At 46.4% G+C, this 17,149-nt stretch overlaps 1 protein-coding gene and 1 long non-coding RNA gene across 6 annotated transcripts in view; one reads left to right on the top strand and one right to left on the bottom strand.

Annotated features, from left to right (window-relative positions):
* Positions 1-17,149, bottom strand: part of LOC135397244 (bromodomain and WD repeat-containing DDB_G0285837-like) — an 87,872-nt gene that overhangs the window by 10,669 nt on the left and 60,054 nt on the right. For 2 of the 5 annotated variants that reach the window (XM_064628681.1, XM_064628685.1), the window contains exons 1-3: positions 8,108-8,216; positions 7,115-7,180; positions 3,939-3,968 (exon numbers count right to left, since the gene is read on the bottom strand). The exons of 1 other annotated variant lie outside the window; for it this stretch is intronic. In XM_064628681.1, the coding sequence (XP_064484751.1) occupies positions 3,939-3,968; positions 7,115-7,180; positions 8,108-8,117 (106 nt within the window). In that variant the 5' untranslated portion in view covers positions 8,118-8,216. Of the gene's footprint in view, positions 1-3,938; positions 3,969-7,114; positions 7,181-8,107; positions 8,217-17,149 lie in introns of those variants that run through there. 2 more of the 5 variants (XM_064628682.1, XM_064628683.1) reach the window with 2 other exon arrangements.
* On the top strand, positions 12,256-16,818 carry LOC135398295 (uncharacterized). The gene is made up of 3 exons (XR_010424064.1): positions 12,256-12,407; positions 13,638-13,712; positions 15,885-16,818. It is a non-coding gene; the product is annotated as an uncharacterized LOC135398295 (long non-coding RNA).

The following is a 17,149-nucleotide window of genomic DNA, read 5'->3' as shown; positions in this document are numbered from 1 at the left end:
TAAATTGCTAGTGGAAAAATTACAGCACGCGGTATATCCGCATCAGATCCGCTACCGATCCGCTGCCTTCGCATCCGCATCCGATCCGCATCCGAGCTCGAGCCATCCGCATCCGATCCGCACACCGCAGAAAGTGATAAATTTTCATCCGAATCCGCAAGTATCTTGCGGATATCCGCTTCCATCCGCGGATGGTGCAGGGCTCTAATGCACAGCCATACGCGGGGGATCAGGTCTCCCGCGGGCACCCTATACCATAACTGCGGCAACACTGATAACCGCTTACTGCTCGAGTCTCCAAGCAGAGCTACCAGGAGAATAGCGGCGCCTACGAGAAGAAGACACCCGACGGCAACGGCAATCAGAATTTTCTTCCTGGAACGTACAGGGTATTTTCAATGCAGGTGCTCGTGAATGCGACACAGCAACATCATGGAAGGCGACAATGGCGCAGCGAACTGTTCAGTATCCACCAACGGCATTCGCTATACGGGGTGTCCCAGAAGACGTGGATTAGAATGCGGGTCAACGGCATTTGTTCTTACTGGTTTTTGCCACCTCCTGATGCGAATGTCACGAACTGAACTAGGAAATTTGCCAAATAAAGGTCACTTTTCACCCTAGCAATGTGAAGAGTGAGGAATTGGCGATAATTGACTGGGATATTAAGGAGCTATCCAATTAGAAAAAAGTAGCCGAATATCATCCTTTCCGGAACTCTCAGAAGATGGTGCTCGACGACTTTGAGGGCAGTCGTTGTCAGAAAGAAAGGAAGCTGCAAACCCCGCCCACAGTAATAGTACACTCTTAAAAATGAACTTCACCGCATAGCACGCTCCTAGCCAACCATTATCTCGTATGATATCGTTATCTGCCCTGATTTGTTGAAAACGGGGGGCGTACGCCATTTCTGTGACACTTATGCTGTTAATAATTGTCACAGAAAAGGCGTACGCCCCCTGTTCAGGCAGATAACGATATCATTCGAGATAATGGTTGGCTAGGAGCGTGCTATGCGGTGAAGTTCATTTTTAAGAGTGTAGACAAAGATAACAGTCTGTGCCATATCAAAGCCTATCGCATCCGGCTTGCGCATAGCACGCTGTGCGCCAACCATTGCCACGCATGATAAGGGTTATCGCTTCCGATCCGACGAGAGGAAGGGTAGTAAGCCTTTTTCCGGCATATCGTATATTTCGGTATATGGTAATTGCCACAAAAAGGCGTACGCCTCCCTCTGTCTTCCAGTCACAAGCGATAACCCTATCGTTCGTGGCAATGATTGACGCACTACGTGCTATGCGGTGAAGCTCTGTTTTTAGAGTGCAGTGCGGGATCATTCCTGCCTTTCTGCATCCCTCTGTGGGCTGGCAACTGTTGGGCTAAAACTGATATTTCGAAAAGCGTTTTCTTTTCTCCTCAATATCGTTGTCAATTATCATAAATGAGTAAATCAGGCAGGGCCTTCGCAAACATTTACATAAAACTTACTCCACGTGACATTTAGGGTGTGACATCAGGGTGTGGCAAAAACACTCTTGAACTGGAACCACAATCTGGAATGATACCGTTATCTGCCCTGATTTGTCTTCTATTTTTGTCTTAGCCACACGCGGCTCTAAGGAGCACCGAGGTGACTCAAAAATGAACTTCACCACATAGCAACATAACGGCAGGAGGAGCCTATTTTGTGCTCATTATGCACGGCACAGAATAGGCTCCGCCTCCCGTTTTCCACAAATCAGGGGCGAGAATGTTGTCATTCGGGATGATCGTTGGTTAGGAGCGTGCTATGTGGTGAAGTTCAACGGCCAACAACGGCAAGCTACCTCGGTATTGTACAACCGGTTGCCGTATAAATTGTATTGTTGCCGTATCGTTTGTACTTTGTGGGTGGTATACCAAATTTCGTTGCTACTAGACATGCATGCGATTTCGAAATGTGTCTTGCCGCACCCTGTATAAGAAGAAGAAAAAAGAAAAAAAGAAGCTCGGGGTATTCTCGCCGTCAAGTGCGAATGGTGTCGACCGTCTGTGGCCGCCTTCTCCGAACGGGATGGTTATTGGAGTCTTCGAAATGTCACTTGGCTTCATGGAAATTCGGTAGTTGGGCCTTGATTAGATCGATCTTGGAAACGTGCATTTTTGTAAAATGTCACCTCATTGTGGCGGTGTCCTTGAGGAATACCTAATTAGAAAGTTGCGTGGGTATCCTCTTGGAAGTGCCTTCTAAGAAGAAAAATTCGCAAGTTTCGCAATATTAGTTGCAAATGCAAAACCAACTGCAAGCTTCCACTCTGGACGGATCTTCCCCGCTTCGCCACTTCCGGTGACGTCATTGGCATTCTCAATCACTCAGCTGGTTGAGATTCGATACCACCGAAAGCCTGAACGGAGATGTTTCTAGCGACTGTTCGGCAGGAGACGAAAGAATCCTGCCTTCATAACCGACCCCTGTGACGTCACTCCGCACACTGTGGCCTGTGGCGCCACAATTCCGATCACACTTTCGGTTCAACAGCGTTTTTTGTCCGGACACCAGCTTTAAATCTGCGTCAGACTTCCTTCTTTATCACGCTGCTTGGCTGCCATGCGCGTTGTCCTTGGGACACCGTTACGTGGACTGTGCACACGGCACGCCATAAAGGAAACGTCACGTCAAGTTACGAGGGTGTCGCAAAGTCAGGTCACCTGTCTCGTTATGCCACCCTTGCTTTTACCGACCCTCGTCTTAGAAAGAAGAGCCTAAGCTGGCTTACTACGCATTTTAGAAACCCTGCTGTGTTCTCTAAAGTAGAGCAAAACATTGAAATACTCACTTCTTTTCTAAAAAAGACAGATAAGTGGAGTTATTCCTGTGCCCACATCCACAGCCGTACTCTGGCTCTGCCTTGAGGGATCCTTGCTCTTCGAAGGGACCTTTCAGTGGCTATGGCAAGACATTGGGCACGAGCTCACTGCTCGTGCAGGAAGTGCTAGACAAGGGATCCCTTAGGGCTGAGTGAAGACACGGCGGTATAAGTCTACGTAAGCTCTCGAGTTTCCGAAGCCCTCAGCGGGGTAAATACAGGGTTCGCCAAGATAAACTTCGGGGTTTGTAACGAAGATAAAACAAATTAGAACAGTGTCGGAAAGCCAAACTAGATGTCAGAAGACGTGTTATGCCCCAAAATTTTATGTCGATAATGCCGCTTGGTCTGTTTCTCTGCGGATAAATCGTGAAAATTAAAAAATCGCTGCTGCCTAAACGGCTATACCTGTGTTTCAGCTTCTTTCCGCCAGATGGCGAAACGGTCGAACGCGGCGTTGCAGAGTACGATTCTGCATTCAGTTCCACTTGCTCAGATTTCGATGTCGTCTGCAATGCCGCGTCCGACCGTTTCGCCATCTGCCGGAAAGGAGCTGAAACACAGGTATAGCCGACTAGGCAGTGGCGGTTTTCTAATTTTCACGATTTATCCGCAGAGGAACAAACCAAATGGCAGTGTCGACATAAAATTTTGGGGCATAATACGTCCTCTAACATCTACTTTAGCTTCCCGACGCTGTTCTTATTTGTTTTATCTTCGTTACAAACCCCGAAGTTTATCTTGGTGAACCCTGTACATCAAGCGCGCAAGACGTCCTAAGCTATTCTTTCACGGCACAGGATGTCCTACGGTCACACTGAATAACTATGTGGCGCTTTGCTAAGCCGAATCATCAGCCGAAGTTGCATCAAGTGACCTATATAGGATTTCGCCCTTGCTGTCCTAAGTTTGTTGTCGAAAGGTTCTTTCCAGGCTATCCAGGTAAAAAAAAAAGGATGTAACGCCCAGTTTCCCATTGCGTTGCTGGGCTGCGAGACTATACATCACAAGGTTTCCTACATAAAGCTCCTATGCAGTTGTGCCCTGGTATGGAGGTGTCCAAAAGACCGTAGTAGGTACAACACTTACGCTGCTCAACATCTCCTCCGCCGCCGGCATCTGTTGAATAACAAAACATCGAAATAAGCTCAACACGTCCTCACCCCCTTCGTGTGCACCCAACGCCACCTGGAGTAAAGGAACCCGAGTTCTTAACCTCGGTAACAATAGTCCTTCAGCGACGAAGCGCTTTCGACCATGACAATACTTTCTGTGTATGAAATCCTCTTACGGTGATAGGTGAAGCAGACGACATTTGTTGCAGACGACAGACATTTGAAGCAGACGACATTGTTCGCGTGACTTAGGAGGAGGAGGTGGCTATCTTTATCTAGGTGGCGCTGGCATTGCTAACTGTGGAGAATATTCTAGAGTGCAGATACATACTGCAAAATGGAAGGACACGGGGAGGGTGCCGTCTGCTAAATGCCGTACCCATATCTCGCCACTGTAGGAATGCCCATTGCAACATAGCACGCGGTAGGATTTATTTTGGTTATACGCTGATGGACCACAAGGGTCATTACACAACGGGGGGCACGACATAGGCGTGACATAACTGCAACTTTCTGTTATACGAGAAATAATGCATACAGCTAATAAACGTGTATCACCCTGAAAGGAATTAAATAACAACAAAAAGATAATAAAAAACGCGTGCACATATCTAACACTACCCATGTATACACACTATATATTTATACATACACGTATACACAATGTATACACACTACATGTAAATCCAGTCTTCCTCCCACCTTTTTGCCGTTTTGCCGTTATGCATACGGTTTGCAGTATAAACAACGGCAAAAGGTGGGAGGAAGACTGGAAGACTGGACCGAGTCATTACGCACATACTAGCCTAGGAGACGGCTTGAGAGAGCTGCTTTGAACTTCTGTGGATCGTGAAGCACGATTATGTTCGAGGGAAGAAAATTCGAAAGTTTCGCCGTGCGAGGAATGAAAGAATGACGGGAGTAGCTATGGTGACATTGGGCCAAGCCCACCTTGTACAGGTGGTCAACCCTCTGGGAGATAAATGTAGCCCTGGTAAGCATGTCTGAATTAATGGAATTGTTATGAAAGATACTATGAAAAAGTGATAATGCAGCGATGGTGCGACGTGCTTCAAGCGAAGGAAAGCAGAGCTGGGCGTTCATACTCGTGATGCTGGACTCGAGACTGAAATCATTACAAATGTACCTGACCGCTCTGTTCTGGACAGCTTCTAACGCTTCTGTGTAGGTGATTTAGTAAGGGTCCCGTATAGGAGAGGCAAGTTTTGGACGTACAAGGAACGTACGTTAGGAATACTCCGTAGGGACGTCACTTCTGGGGACGTACAGAAATGCTTTCACAATCACGTACCATAATTCTCGCTGCATAACACGCACTCACGTATAACACGCGCCTTCGAGATTGCTAGTGTCGGATGCGGCATGAGTGTAGAAACACCGTACACACTTCGGCATCGCCTCCCGCAGCGACCAGCACGACTGGAAGCAGTGCAAGCAATACACCAAGCACGGCTCTGGGTACCGTAACCAGACTTGTACAAAATACTGCGCAAAAGTATTTAAAATAAGATACTAAATACTCTATGGAAAAAGTATTTAAAATAGAGTACAAAATATTCAAAACTGAAAGTAATTTGAGTAGAGTACTAAATACTCTAAGAAGTACTTTACTATTAGAAGTAAGTGAAACGCGTATTCTGAACGTGGCCTTACAAATGAAGGGAATAAACTTCATCAGCCATGCATATCTTTCATTTGCAACGTCTTGGTGTCAAGTAATGTTTGGTGAACTTTGGTGAACCCAAGTAAACTTTGTTGATATGTTCTGACCCAAAACTTCGTAATCCCTCCTGTATGTCGGTTCGGGTCTTTCAACCTCTGGCACATGTTTATTGCTTTGATGACCAAGGAAATAAATGCCGGGATTATCTTGTTCCTAATCCGCTGGTGATTCACCTCGCAATATGAAAAGGAATGATTTTTTGACGAAGTTTGCTATTCACAAGCAAGGCCAAGCTTGGGACCAGCCTATTGTACAAGAGGCTAAATGACAGATTCGCGCATTCCCGAAAAAAAGAACAAGAAGAAAAGGGGGGTTAAATTCCAGTGAGCTGAAAATATGTGCACGGCGGGAAGCGTGCTGGAGGAAGGAAAGTATTTTGAGTACTGAGTAGCAAATACCGAAAAAAGTATTTTAAATACATTAAAAATAGTATTGAGTAGAGTACCAAAATACCGGAAAAAGTATTTAAAATACTGTACTTTGAGTACGTATTCAAGATACGTACAAGTCTGACCGTAACAACCTGTCGTTCACGATCTACATCTATAGTTTCGTCGGGGCGCAGCCCTTGCAGTTTAAAATTTGCCAGTCATAATTCAATAATTATTGTTTAGTTTAGATGGCCTCAGGAACGCGGGTGCCATATCACCCAAGGTCACTTGCGGTCCTATCCATAGACCCATAGCAAATTTCAATTTCTCTATTTTTCAAACTTTTCACGTCTGGCACGCGTGGAATCATCTCGTTCGAACGTGGCACGACCACGATGCGAATCGTGGGACAGAGCGCACGATATGGTGCGACGAAACGCGTTCATCGCACGCGTTTTTACAAATAGCAGCGCAATTAGACCTCTACCAGAGAAACGTCAACATGTTGGTGGACACTGAAACCGAAACAAACCGGGAGGGGAAGGCTGTGATACACGAATGGGCACTTGCTCGCTACCTATTAGGTAGGACCAAAGGTCCCGCCTGTTTCCGAGACCATCGTAATCCCCTCGAGACCGCGACTTTCGAGCGCGATCTTGTTCGCCCCTTGCTTCGAGCGTATAGTTCCAACTCTACAAAATTGGTGGCGCTGACGAACGTTATGATGCCATTAGCTTACAAACAGAGAGAGGTGAAAGATGAAAGTCACAGAAAAGGTTAGCCAGCTGTAGGGATCGAACCCACATCTTCTGGATTACCGGTCCAGGGCTCTACCAATTGAGCTAAGCTAACACGCCTTTCCAGCGACTTTTCGGGGTGCGTCATCTGAAGGGACGACAAACCAGCCACTCACTCTCACTCACCCTCCTTTCACTCTTACATTTTTTGCTCACTCATACACACATTCATACGACGGAAATCGACGCAAGCGGCACCTGTTGAACAAGAGAGTCTATTGAGGACTAGCGCACTTACCGGTACCGGATATCCCGGACATCCCCGACATCGAGGACATCGAGGACATCCCCGACATTGCGGATTCTGCGGAAGAAAATTAGTACACGTTAATTCCCATTGCTTCCTAAACAAAGTCACCGTTGGAATACCGTACTATCTGTGCTTCTAATGTTGCATTCCACGGTAGTCTTAGCAGGTACACCATTTGATTATAATTGTTTGGCCCAAATATCCTATAAGGGTGTGGGTTTCTCTCGGGAGTGTTCGAACCGCATTGTTGCCAAAGGGCAGACTCTCTCTGCAAGCATCAATTCGTATATTTCCATCCATGGGTACACTCTTAAAAAATGAACTTCACCGCATAGCACGCTCCTAGCCAACCATCATCTCGAATGATATCGTTATCTGCCCTGATTTGTTGAAAACGAGAGGCGTACGCCTTTTTGTGACACTTATGCTGTTCATAATTGTCACAAAAAAGGCGTACGCCTACCGTTTTCAACAAATCAGGGCAGATAACGATATCATTCGAGGTTATGGTTGGCTAGGAGCGTGCTATGCGGTGAAGTTCATTTTTAAGAGTGTAGTCCTCTAATTCAGACAATCTCTGCTTCAATTTTCGCTGCCTAAGGCGAGGTGTAATTCGTAGGTACTACATAACTGGAATTTGCGCACAAGTTCGAAATTCGCGCGCGGGCAGACGTGCGCGTGACGTAAGTGTAACTGCATTGTGACGTCACAGAGGCGCTCCCTTTGAACTGGCCTCAAGGATTTGCTCCCTGAAACTAAAAACCCAGTAATCGAATCTCAAAATCGATATCCAGCAAAAGAGGAGATGATCCTGGCAAAAATTTATTTCGATCACACTGGCGGAGCTTGCATTCCGCATGAGCAGTAGCGTCAAGTAATTATAAATTGCTCTTGTAGACTGAGATAACTTCGTGAACAGCGAGCTTCGAAACCAGAATATTGTCACGTAATAAAGAGGATGAAAAAAAAAAGTCCACTTACCTTCGGTCATTTTTTTTCTGGAACCAGAAAATCAATGGGGATCAGAAAGGTGTCCACCGAGTTCGGCAGCTCGTTCCAAAATGATCACAGCTGAGATGACAGACCTCTCGCGCGTCCCGAGGCACGCCTTTTTATTCCCACTTTATCCTCTTCGTCGAAGTATTGACGGTATTGATCTAATACTGCAAAACACCTACAGTCCGGTATTGAAAGCGTTCTAACGAGAATCATTGGTGAACTTCATTAAAATTTACTTTAGAGATTTTTTTACTCAAGCGGAGCATATCTCACGAGGGATGCGTTCTTGATTAAGTTGTAAATTGGTTATCATCATCATCATTCTATACCCACGGCAGGGAACTCGCTATGAAATTGAGGGGCGAAATCGAGCTGAGGGAAGAAAAGGCCGAGCCCAGATGCTTTCAGACATATGTCGGCACAGTTCCCCTAGAAGTCGGCCCAGGACGCACATTTCTCCAGGGCGTCAGTCGTGACGTTGCCCACATACGTGAGGCCGACAATGGCAAGCCCTTTCACCATTACCACCACCACCACCACCACCACCACCACCGAGCGAGCCCAGATCTAGAGCGCTCGTTTAAGACAGAGGCGTCGGCTGGGACGCTGGTGGTGGTGAAAGAGCTGGCTGTTGTCGGCCTCGCAGGGGTTGAGATGCCAAGCCCCGAAAAAAAACCCGGAAATTTTGGGACAAAAAAAAAAAAAAACAAGTATTTTTTTCGTTTTTTTTCTCGTCTCCGGAAAAATTGCCCAACATTTCGAGGCGACAAAATTCAAAAATGTAAATTTTCGTGCCTTCGATGCGTTCCAACCCGCCAACAGTGCCTTAGGTGCCTCTAATCCGGCCAACAACCACCAACTTAGAACTCCGTCTGGCTGCTCCAAGCGATCGCCGTCGCGTTCACATAATGTCGGAGTTCTGGTCGGAGTGGACGGGTTGTTCTAATTACCTATCGCTGAGTAGACAGCAGTCTCATGGGATGCTCTGCTCTGTTTTTATGCCTATAGAGGGCGAACACTGCTAAAGTATCTAGCTCATTGTATGCTGTGGCTTGGCCGGCAATGCTTCGACTCAGCAGTAACCGTTTGTTTCAATTTTTTCCAATTTTTTGAAGAAAAAAAACGAAAAAGAACGTTTTTTTTTCGAGCGATTCAAAATTTCCGGAAATTTTGCATCTCTACGCAGGGGTGGGCAACGTCGCGGCTGACGCCCTGTGGAATGGCGTGTTGGCCCGAATTCTAGGGGAACTGTCTAGGGGAATTCTAGGGGAACGACATATGTCTGAAAGCGTCTGAGGAAAACCCCAGACAGCACAGCAGGCACGGGGATTTGAACCCGTGTACTTCCCAGTAACTATGGTAGCGGTGGTGGTGGTGGTGGTGCTAATGAAAGAGCTCGCCAGCCCAGCAAGTAGAATAGCCCTTGGCCAATCTCCCTTGGTGGATAACGGCCAACATCTGAAGAGGAGGAAGAAGACGCAGGTGGTGCCAACACCAGAATTTAGCGCATTATGAAAAACGCGGAGTAGATGATATGTGAGAGACACTTTACTTCATCTACTTCCTCACACACACACAAATGGCCATGATCAGGAGGGTGATTGGCCAGGGCTATACATAGAGCTATCTAAGATTGATGTAGCACTATCAACCAGTTGTATGTATGCATGTATGCATGTATGTATGTATGTATGTATGTATGTATGTATGTATGTATGTATGTATGTATGTATGTATGTATGTATGTATGTATGTATGTATGTATGCATGTATGCATGTATGTGTGTGCATGTGTGTGTATCTGTATGTGTGTACGTATGTATGTATGTATGTATGTATGTGTGTGTATGTGTGTGTATCTGTATGTGTGTATGTATGTATGTGTGTATGTACCCGAGCAGCACAACATGATGGCACAATATTGGCAATGTCGGCCCAATATTGATCCACGATAGTACCAATACTGGCCCAGTATTGCCAATATTGGTCCAATATTGGCTTATACATATATTGGCGTATGCATGTTGTGCTGCTTTGGTATGTATGAATGTATGTATGTGTGTATGTATGCATGCATGTATGTGTGTGTATGTATGTATGTATCCCAAGCAGCACAACATGTTGGCCCAATATTGGACCACTATTGGTAATAGTGGCCCAATATTGGTCCTATATTGGGCCAAGATATTGTGCTGCGCGCCAGGGGCGACACCCTAACCCATTGCTTGTATTTATGTGGATTGAAATAATGAGCCCCTTCACAATAACGTTCGAAGCCCTATGTTGTCCGGTAATGTCAAAAGAGATGTCAAGGCACAGCGTTGCTGGACTGGATTCGGCCAGAGATCAAGCAATTTTGACATAGAGGGGGGGGGGGGGGCGAGAGTCCAAGTGGCTAAAGGAGCCCAGAAAGCCATCCAAATAATTTTCTGTTTCTTGCGAGTGGACGTAACCTGACGTGACAACTTACACACAAAAAATCTCTGTACGCAGTATTTTTCTTGGAATAAATCGCCCCCGAACATCCACGCGCGCGTTCCCGCTCGACTCGCTCTGCAGGCCGAAACGAGGAGGAGGAGAAAGAGGAGGAGGAGGATTGTGATGTAATCGTGGTTACAAGAGAGACCGAACTTCCAGGTCCCCCAAGGTCGCCATTTTCCCATGTATTTGTTCCTATCCCGATGCGTGCAATGCCGGAGGCCGCCCTTAGATACCATTGTTACCAGACGTTGGCTTGCGTTGAATTGTAGCGCGCTAAAGATCCAGTTGAAGCACAATCCAAGCCAGGCCAAGTCACCGAAGGAGAAATGGACGACTGCGCCTGCGGCGCCTGGTACAACAGGAACGCTATGCCATGAACGCAGCCGTGCACTACATCCTTCCGATCGCTCAACACGTTTCAAAACGGGACCAAAAAGTGAAACACGACACAGAAAGTTGTTATACGCGTTTTATTTGGGCATATAAAGACTAGATTCATTCGCAGAAACAACAAAAACATTTTGCCGCTAAACTTAGCGCGCTGAAGTGATCGGAAACGGCAACAGTGGGGTATCTAGTGGCGGCCTTCTTAGTTGCACGCTTTTCCGAACCTGCGAACTTCAATCGGGGTCGGCGCTTTTCGCGCTCTTTTATCTTTTTCGCTTCTGCTCCCAGTTGTCTCTCTCTCTCTGTGTAGCAGACGACGCTTCTCCAAACAAGCAAACGAGTTAGGAGGTTACACCGCGATGACGTCAAAGCGACTCTGGCGGCTAGTGGCGGGCACTGCCACCGTTGCGCGCGGTCGCGATGTCCAAAATCGAATTCCGCGATATGTATACATCTGTCTAGTCAATTACTGCGCATGGTGCGTTTTAGCAGACATGCTAACGGCTTGGTTTGAAAAAAAAAAAAATGGTCGTGATTGAAGCACTTTCGGTGCTCCTTCTAGAAACCCGGAGAGCGCGCTTTGGGAAGGATGGTAGTGAGGGCAATGAAGAAGAATGTGCTCTAGCGATCTTCTACAGGGTGCGGCACTCAATTGTGCCGCTTCATAAGAAAAGAAGGTAAAGACCAACTCGCCTGAAATTTTCCACAGTGAGAGCCATTTGCCTGAAGTTTTTTTTAGCATTCCTTGCGGGCGTCGTCTGTTCGCGCACACAGGAGATAAAAATTGTTCCAACTTTTGACCCCACGCGTTTTCCATGGCCTATTCCCGGTCATTTTGGGGACACTTCGTTGCCGAACCGCATTTCACAATGAGTTTCGCCACATCACACGCAGGTGGCGCAAGGCACCAAGCGAAACCGAAACTCTTTGAGCAAGCCTTGAGACACCGGAATTTGTCTCAAGCGGTTAAGCCACTGAGCTGTAAAAGCCACAGTCGCATCGAGTAGCAGAGAAGAGCAACAGCTCCCATGAAAACGCGTATAGAATGATGATGATGACAATCAATTTACAACTTAATCGAGAACGCATCCCTCGTGAGACATGCTCCGCTTGCGTAAAATCATTATAGTAAATTTTAATGAAGTTCACGAATGATTCGCGTTAGAACGCTTTCAATACCGGAATGTAGGTGTTTTGCGGTATTAGATCAATACCGTCAATACTTTGACGAAGAGGATAAAGTGGGAATAAGAAGGCGTGCCTCGAGACGCGCGGGAGGTGCTCCGTGGGACGAAGAAGAAGAAGGCGGCGCTCAGTCATCTCAGCTGTCTTCATTGTGGAACTACCTGCCGAACTCGGTGGACATCTTTTCATCCGCATTGATTTTGTGTTTCCAGAAAAAAAATGACCGAACGTAAGTGGACACTTTTTTTCTTCTTTTCATCCTCTTTATTACCTGACAATATTCTGATTTCGAAGCTCGCCGTTCACGAAGTTATCCCAGTTTACAAGAGCAACTTATAGTTACGACATTACGCTACTGCTCATGAGGAAGAATGCTAGCTCCCCCAGTGTGACCGAAATACATTTTTGGCAGGATCGTCTCCTGTTTTGCTTGAGATCGATTTTGAGATTCGATTTTTAATTTTTTGTTTTCGATTTCGGTAGACCCGCGCCAGCCGGGAGCAGATACTTGAGGCCAGTCCAAAGGGAACGCCTCTGTGACGTCAGTTCAGTTACACTGCTCAGTTCAGTTACACAGACGCGCACACGTCTGCCCACGCGAGGATTTCGCACAGTGTGCACATTCCAGTTATGCACTATACCTATGAATTACTCCTAACCTTAGTCAGCGAAAATTGAAGCAAATATGAAAGAAGAAAATTAAAGCACTCCCCATGGATGGGACTAGTCAACCCTCGATTTATGAACCTTCGATTTATGAATTCCCTCGTTTTATGAACAGGAGCACGAGGAACCAAAATTTTTACTTGCATTTTCCCCTCGTTTTATGAACCTCGATATTCGAATAATGAATGGAATTTCTGGGAACCAACTAAGACTTGCCCTGCGTTTTTTGCCCTAAATTTATGAACGGATGGTTCCGAGGTCAACAAAAATCCTGGAATTGCACCCTCGGTTTTTAACCCTTCGAAATCCGAACAACAAACGGGTTTTCCGGGGACGCATTAAGGGCGACCAAGTGTAAAGCAGCAGGCACGGTCGAAAGCAAAATTACACTATATATTGCATTATAAACACAATCCCAACTCACAAATACTGTCTCGTCAGCTCGATCGTACTGACTTAACGGAATTTTCGATTTATGAATCCCTCGATTTATGAACGATTTTTCCGGGAACCGAGGGTGTTCATAAATCGAGGGTTGACTGTATAGGAATTCAGGCTTGCCCTTTGAGAGGAGGGCAGTTTTTCTCTCGCCCTTTTTTTGGGAACAATGCGGTGTGAGCGAGAGAAACCCGAACCTGTACAGGATATTCTGGCGAGACAATTATAATCAAATGGTGTACCTGCAGAGGCTACAGTGGAATGTAACTTTAGAAGCACAGATAGTACGGTATTGCAACGATCGCATCGTTAAGCAAGCAAGGTGAATTAACGTGTTGCTAATTTTCTTCCGCAGAATCCGCAATGTCCGGCATGTCCTCGATGTCGGGGATGTCGGGGATGTCCGGCATGTCCGGGATGTCCGGTGGCGGTAAGTGCGCTAGACAATTATGGTGACATTAAGTTATTACTTACTTGCAATGCAATTTGTAATGAAAATTTGTAATGAAAATTTGAGCATTGAACACAAGTGTTGATGAACGCGTATGGTCGCATCGTATGGTGTCCTGTCCCACGATTCGCATTGTCGTCGTGCCCCATGAAAATCGATATTCGAACAAATTGATTCCACAGCTGCAAGCTGGTAACATTTTCGGTGTATAACACGCGTGTTATGCGTTAAAAATAAAATAAAAAAGCATATAATGTATAAAAAAATTGAAAAATAGAACGTACGTGTTATCTTATTTCGTGCTGTATATGTGCATCGATACATTTTCGAGTAGGACAGACAGTGACGCCGCGCCTATTCCCTTTTGCTGTCGTCTGCAACGAAATATCATGTATCCGCGCCCCAGGTTATTAACCACGGTTAGCAATGCCAGCAAGGTATATCTAAACTGGTAGCGAAAACTAGCGAAAATACCAAATCAGACCCATCGGCAAGGCCACCAGCATGAGGCGCGAGCGATCCTGGGTGTTGACAGTAGAAGTACGGTTGTAAACAGAAAAACTTTACAACATGGGCCTGGCTTGTGTGTGTACTAATAGGTTATTCTTAATTTCAATGTAGAAAAAGCTTTCTGTTGCCCCGCTCGTGCATATATACGAGATCATCTACCACTCCAGTACATTTCCGTATCCTGCTCCTTTGCGCATGTGACACAGTTGGGGGGTGTTTATCCGTGTGTCTCTGTATCCGTACCGTGTGTCCGTGCATTGTAATACGAAGTTCGTACACTCTTTGGGTTAAACAGGAAGCGACCTTCACATCTCCGTGCTGTAGACCAAGATTAACAGATGTGAACAGATATGAATGCAACAATGCATCTCCTGTTGCTGGTCCCGCGAAAAAAAGATTTCGTCATGGGACGAGCGGCCATGATGGTGTGAGTGTTAGCAGGAGCCAACTGTGCACCAACGATGTTGTGTTTTGTTGCAATGGACCTATAACGGCCACTCATTGAATAAATGCAAACGTCTAATCACTAGATGTACGTATAGCTCCAGGTGAGAAATGGGCCTTATGTGAGCCTTTCTAATTTCTTTGTGGTCTCAAGACGCCTTTCTGTTTGGAGTTGTCAAAATCTGATAACTGTATGTATTTGGAATTGATATGATTCATTAAATATGATATGCTTTATTTTTCTGTGTTCTCGTCTGGTATTGTTGACTGGGCGCGGAAAAGGGAATACAAGGCAAGCGAAGTGGGCCAGTATAAACGTGCATGGCTAATTATGCACTACTTATTATTCATACTAGTGACGTCGTCTCTGACGTCATTTATTTACAATCGTAGTAGTCCGCGCGACGGATGGATGGCGCTGACCGTCTCTATCATGGCGTCATTCTGAAGACACAGGGGCCTATGGGAGTTGCGCTACCTGTTTAAATATACCTTGATGCCAGCGCCACCTAGATAAAGGACGCCTCCCTCCTCAAGAAGCCCCGTGGACAAACATGCCGCCTGCTTCGGCTAATCACCGTATAGGCAATTTCCAAGCTTTTGGTCGTCGAAAGCATTTCGTCACGCCTTTTCAGAAATCTGGCTTGGGCTTCCAGTTGGCGCCACATAGCACGCTCCTACAGCCAACCATCATCTCGAATGATATCGTTACCTGCCCCGATTTGTTGAAAACGGGAGGCGTACGCCTTTTGTGACAATTATGGACGGCATAAGTGTCGCAAAGAGGCGTCCGCCTCCCATTTTCAACAAATCAGGGCAGATAACGATATCATTCGAGATGATCGTTGGCTATACACTCTTAAAAATGAACTTCACCGCATAGCACGCTACTAGCCAACCACAGTCTCGAATGATATCGTTATCTGCCCCGATTTGTTGAAAACGGGAGGCGTACGCCTTTTTTGTGACACTTATGCTGTTCATAATTGTCACAAAAAAGGCGTACGCCTCCCGTTTTGAACAAATCAGGGCAGATAACGATATCATTCGAGATTATGGCTGGCTAGGAGCGTGCTATGCGGTGAAGTTCATTTTTAAGAGTGTAGGAGCGTGCTATGCAGTGAAGCTCATTTCTGTACACGAGTGTACACGAAACTTCGTGATGTTGAGGTTATTTCAATGTTGTCTATTTCACAGATGCCATCGGCGCAGACGAGGAGCAGAGTAAGTGTTATTCACATACTACGAAAAACTCGTCAGAGACCGATAACGCGAGCCGTTTTCACGCTGTTCGGGGACATCTATTATTCGATACCTCACACCGGGATGCAACTGGGAGCATTATATACGAAACCTTGTAACGTATGGTCCAGCCGTTAGCCTTTTGATAGCAACACAGGGGATTGGGCGCCACTGGGCTTATCTGCTCCTGCATAGCTTCGATACAACTTGGACGATTCGGCTTAGCAAGCGGATTCCCTGTGCCATGAAAGGTTCACCGCACAAATGTTGCTCGCTCGATGCTTTTGTTTGACCTTTTACCCCCCCGTGTTGTCACGTGGGAACCATGAGGCCGAGGACGATAGCTATGTGGGGAGAGGTAAACATTGCTTAGTACCGGCGCACGTCACAGGAACCCCAGGTGATCGAAATTCCCCTACCCCTAACCCTACCCCTATCCCAGAGGCACGTGCGGTCGGTGCCCACACAAAAAAGTCCGAGCTTACGCGTAGATCCGTGATGTGTGACTTGAACTTACACAAGCAGGACTAACATTCTCTTTTCTATTGTCTAGATAAGAAGTGAGTATTTAAATGTTTCGATTATTATTATTATTTAGACATACAGTCAAACTCCTTTACAACGAAACTCAGGGGACAGCAAAAAAAAAAAAAAAAATGCAGTAAAGGTATTTTCGTTAAAAAGGTGTTCGCTATAAAGGAGTTTGACTGTACTGCCAGCCCCCGGTTGGCGCCCAGGCAGGAGCGGACAACAGTGCACAATCCAAGTATAGTAGTGGAACAAAAAGCGCGGCACGGCACAATCGGTTGTCGGTTCATTCAATGCACGCACAAAGGTGTCAGCAGTGTCCCTCCTAGTCCCTCCAGTGTCCGCATGTGTCGAAAGATGGTTCCACTCTAAAACGGTACGTGGTGGGGTCAGAGCCGTAGCCACGGGGGCGAGAAGGGCAGCCGGCCCGGGAGCCCTCGTCAGAGAGGGCGCCGAACGCCAGTGCTCTGGCAGCTTGGTTAAACGTTTGCCCTGCCCTGGGCGCAAACTTTCCTCCCTACGGCTCTGCGTGGAACGAAACGAAATTTAAAACAATCTGTTACGCCGTGAAAGCTGTTAGTGGTGATCGTGCTTCTTCCTACACTGAACTTCACCGCATAGCACGCTCTGCGCCAACCATTGCACCGAATGATTGGGTTATCGCTCCTGATTCGAGGAGAGAGAGAGGCGTA

The sequence above is a fragment of the Ornithodoros turicata genome, chromosome 6, assembly GCF_037126465.1.
Source record: "Ornithodoros turicata isolate Travis chromosome 6, ASM3712646v1, whole genome shotgun sequence".
In the NCBI taxonomy this organism is placed as follows: Eukaryota; Metazoa; Arthropoda; class Arachnida; order Ixodida; family Argasidae; genus Ornithodoros; species Ornithodoros turicata.
This window is presented reverse-complemented; position numbering and strand designations above follow the sequence as displayed.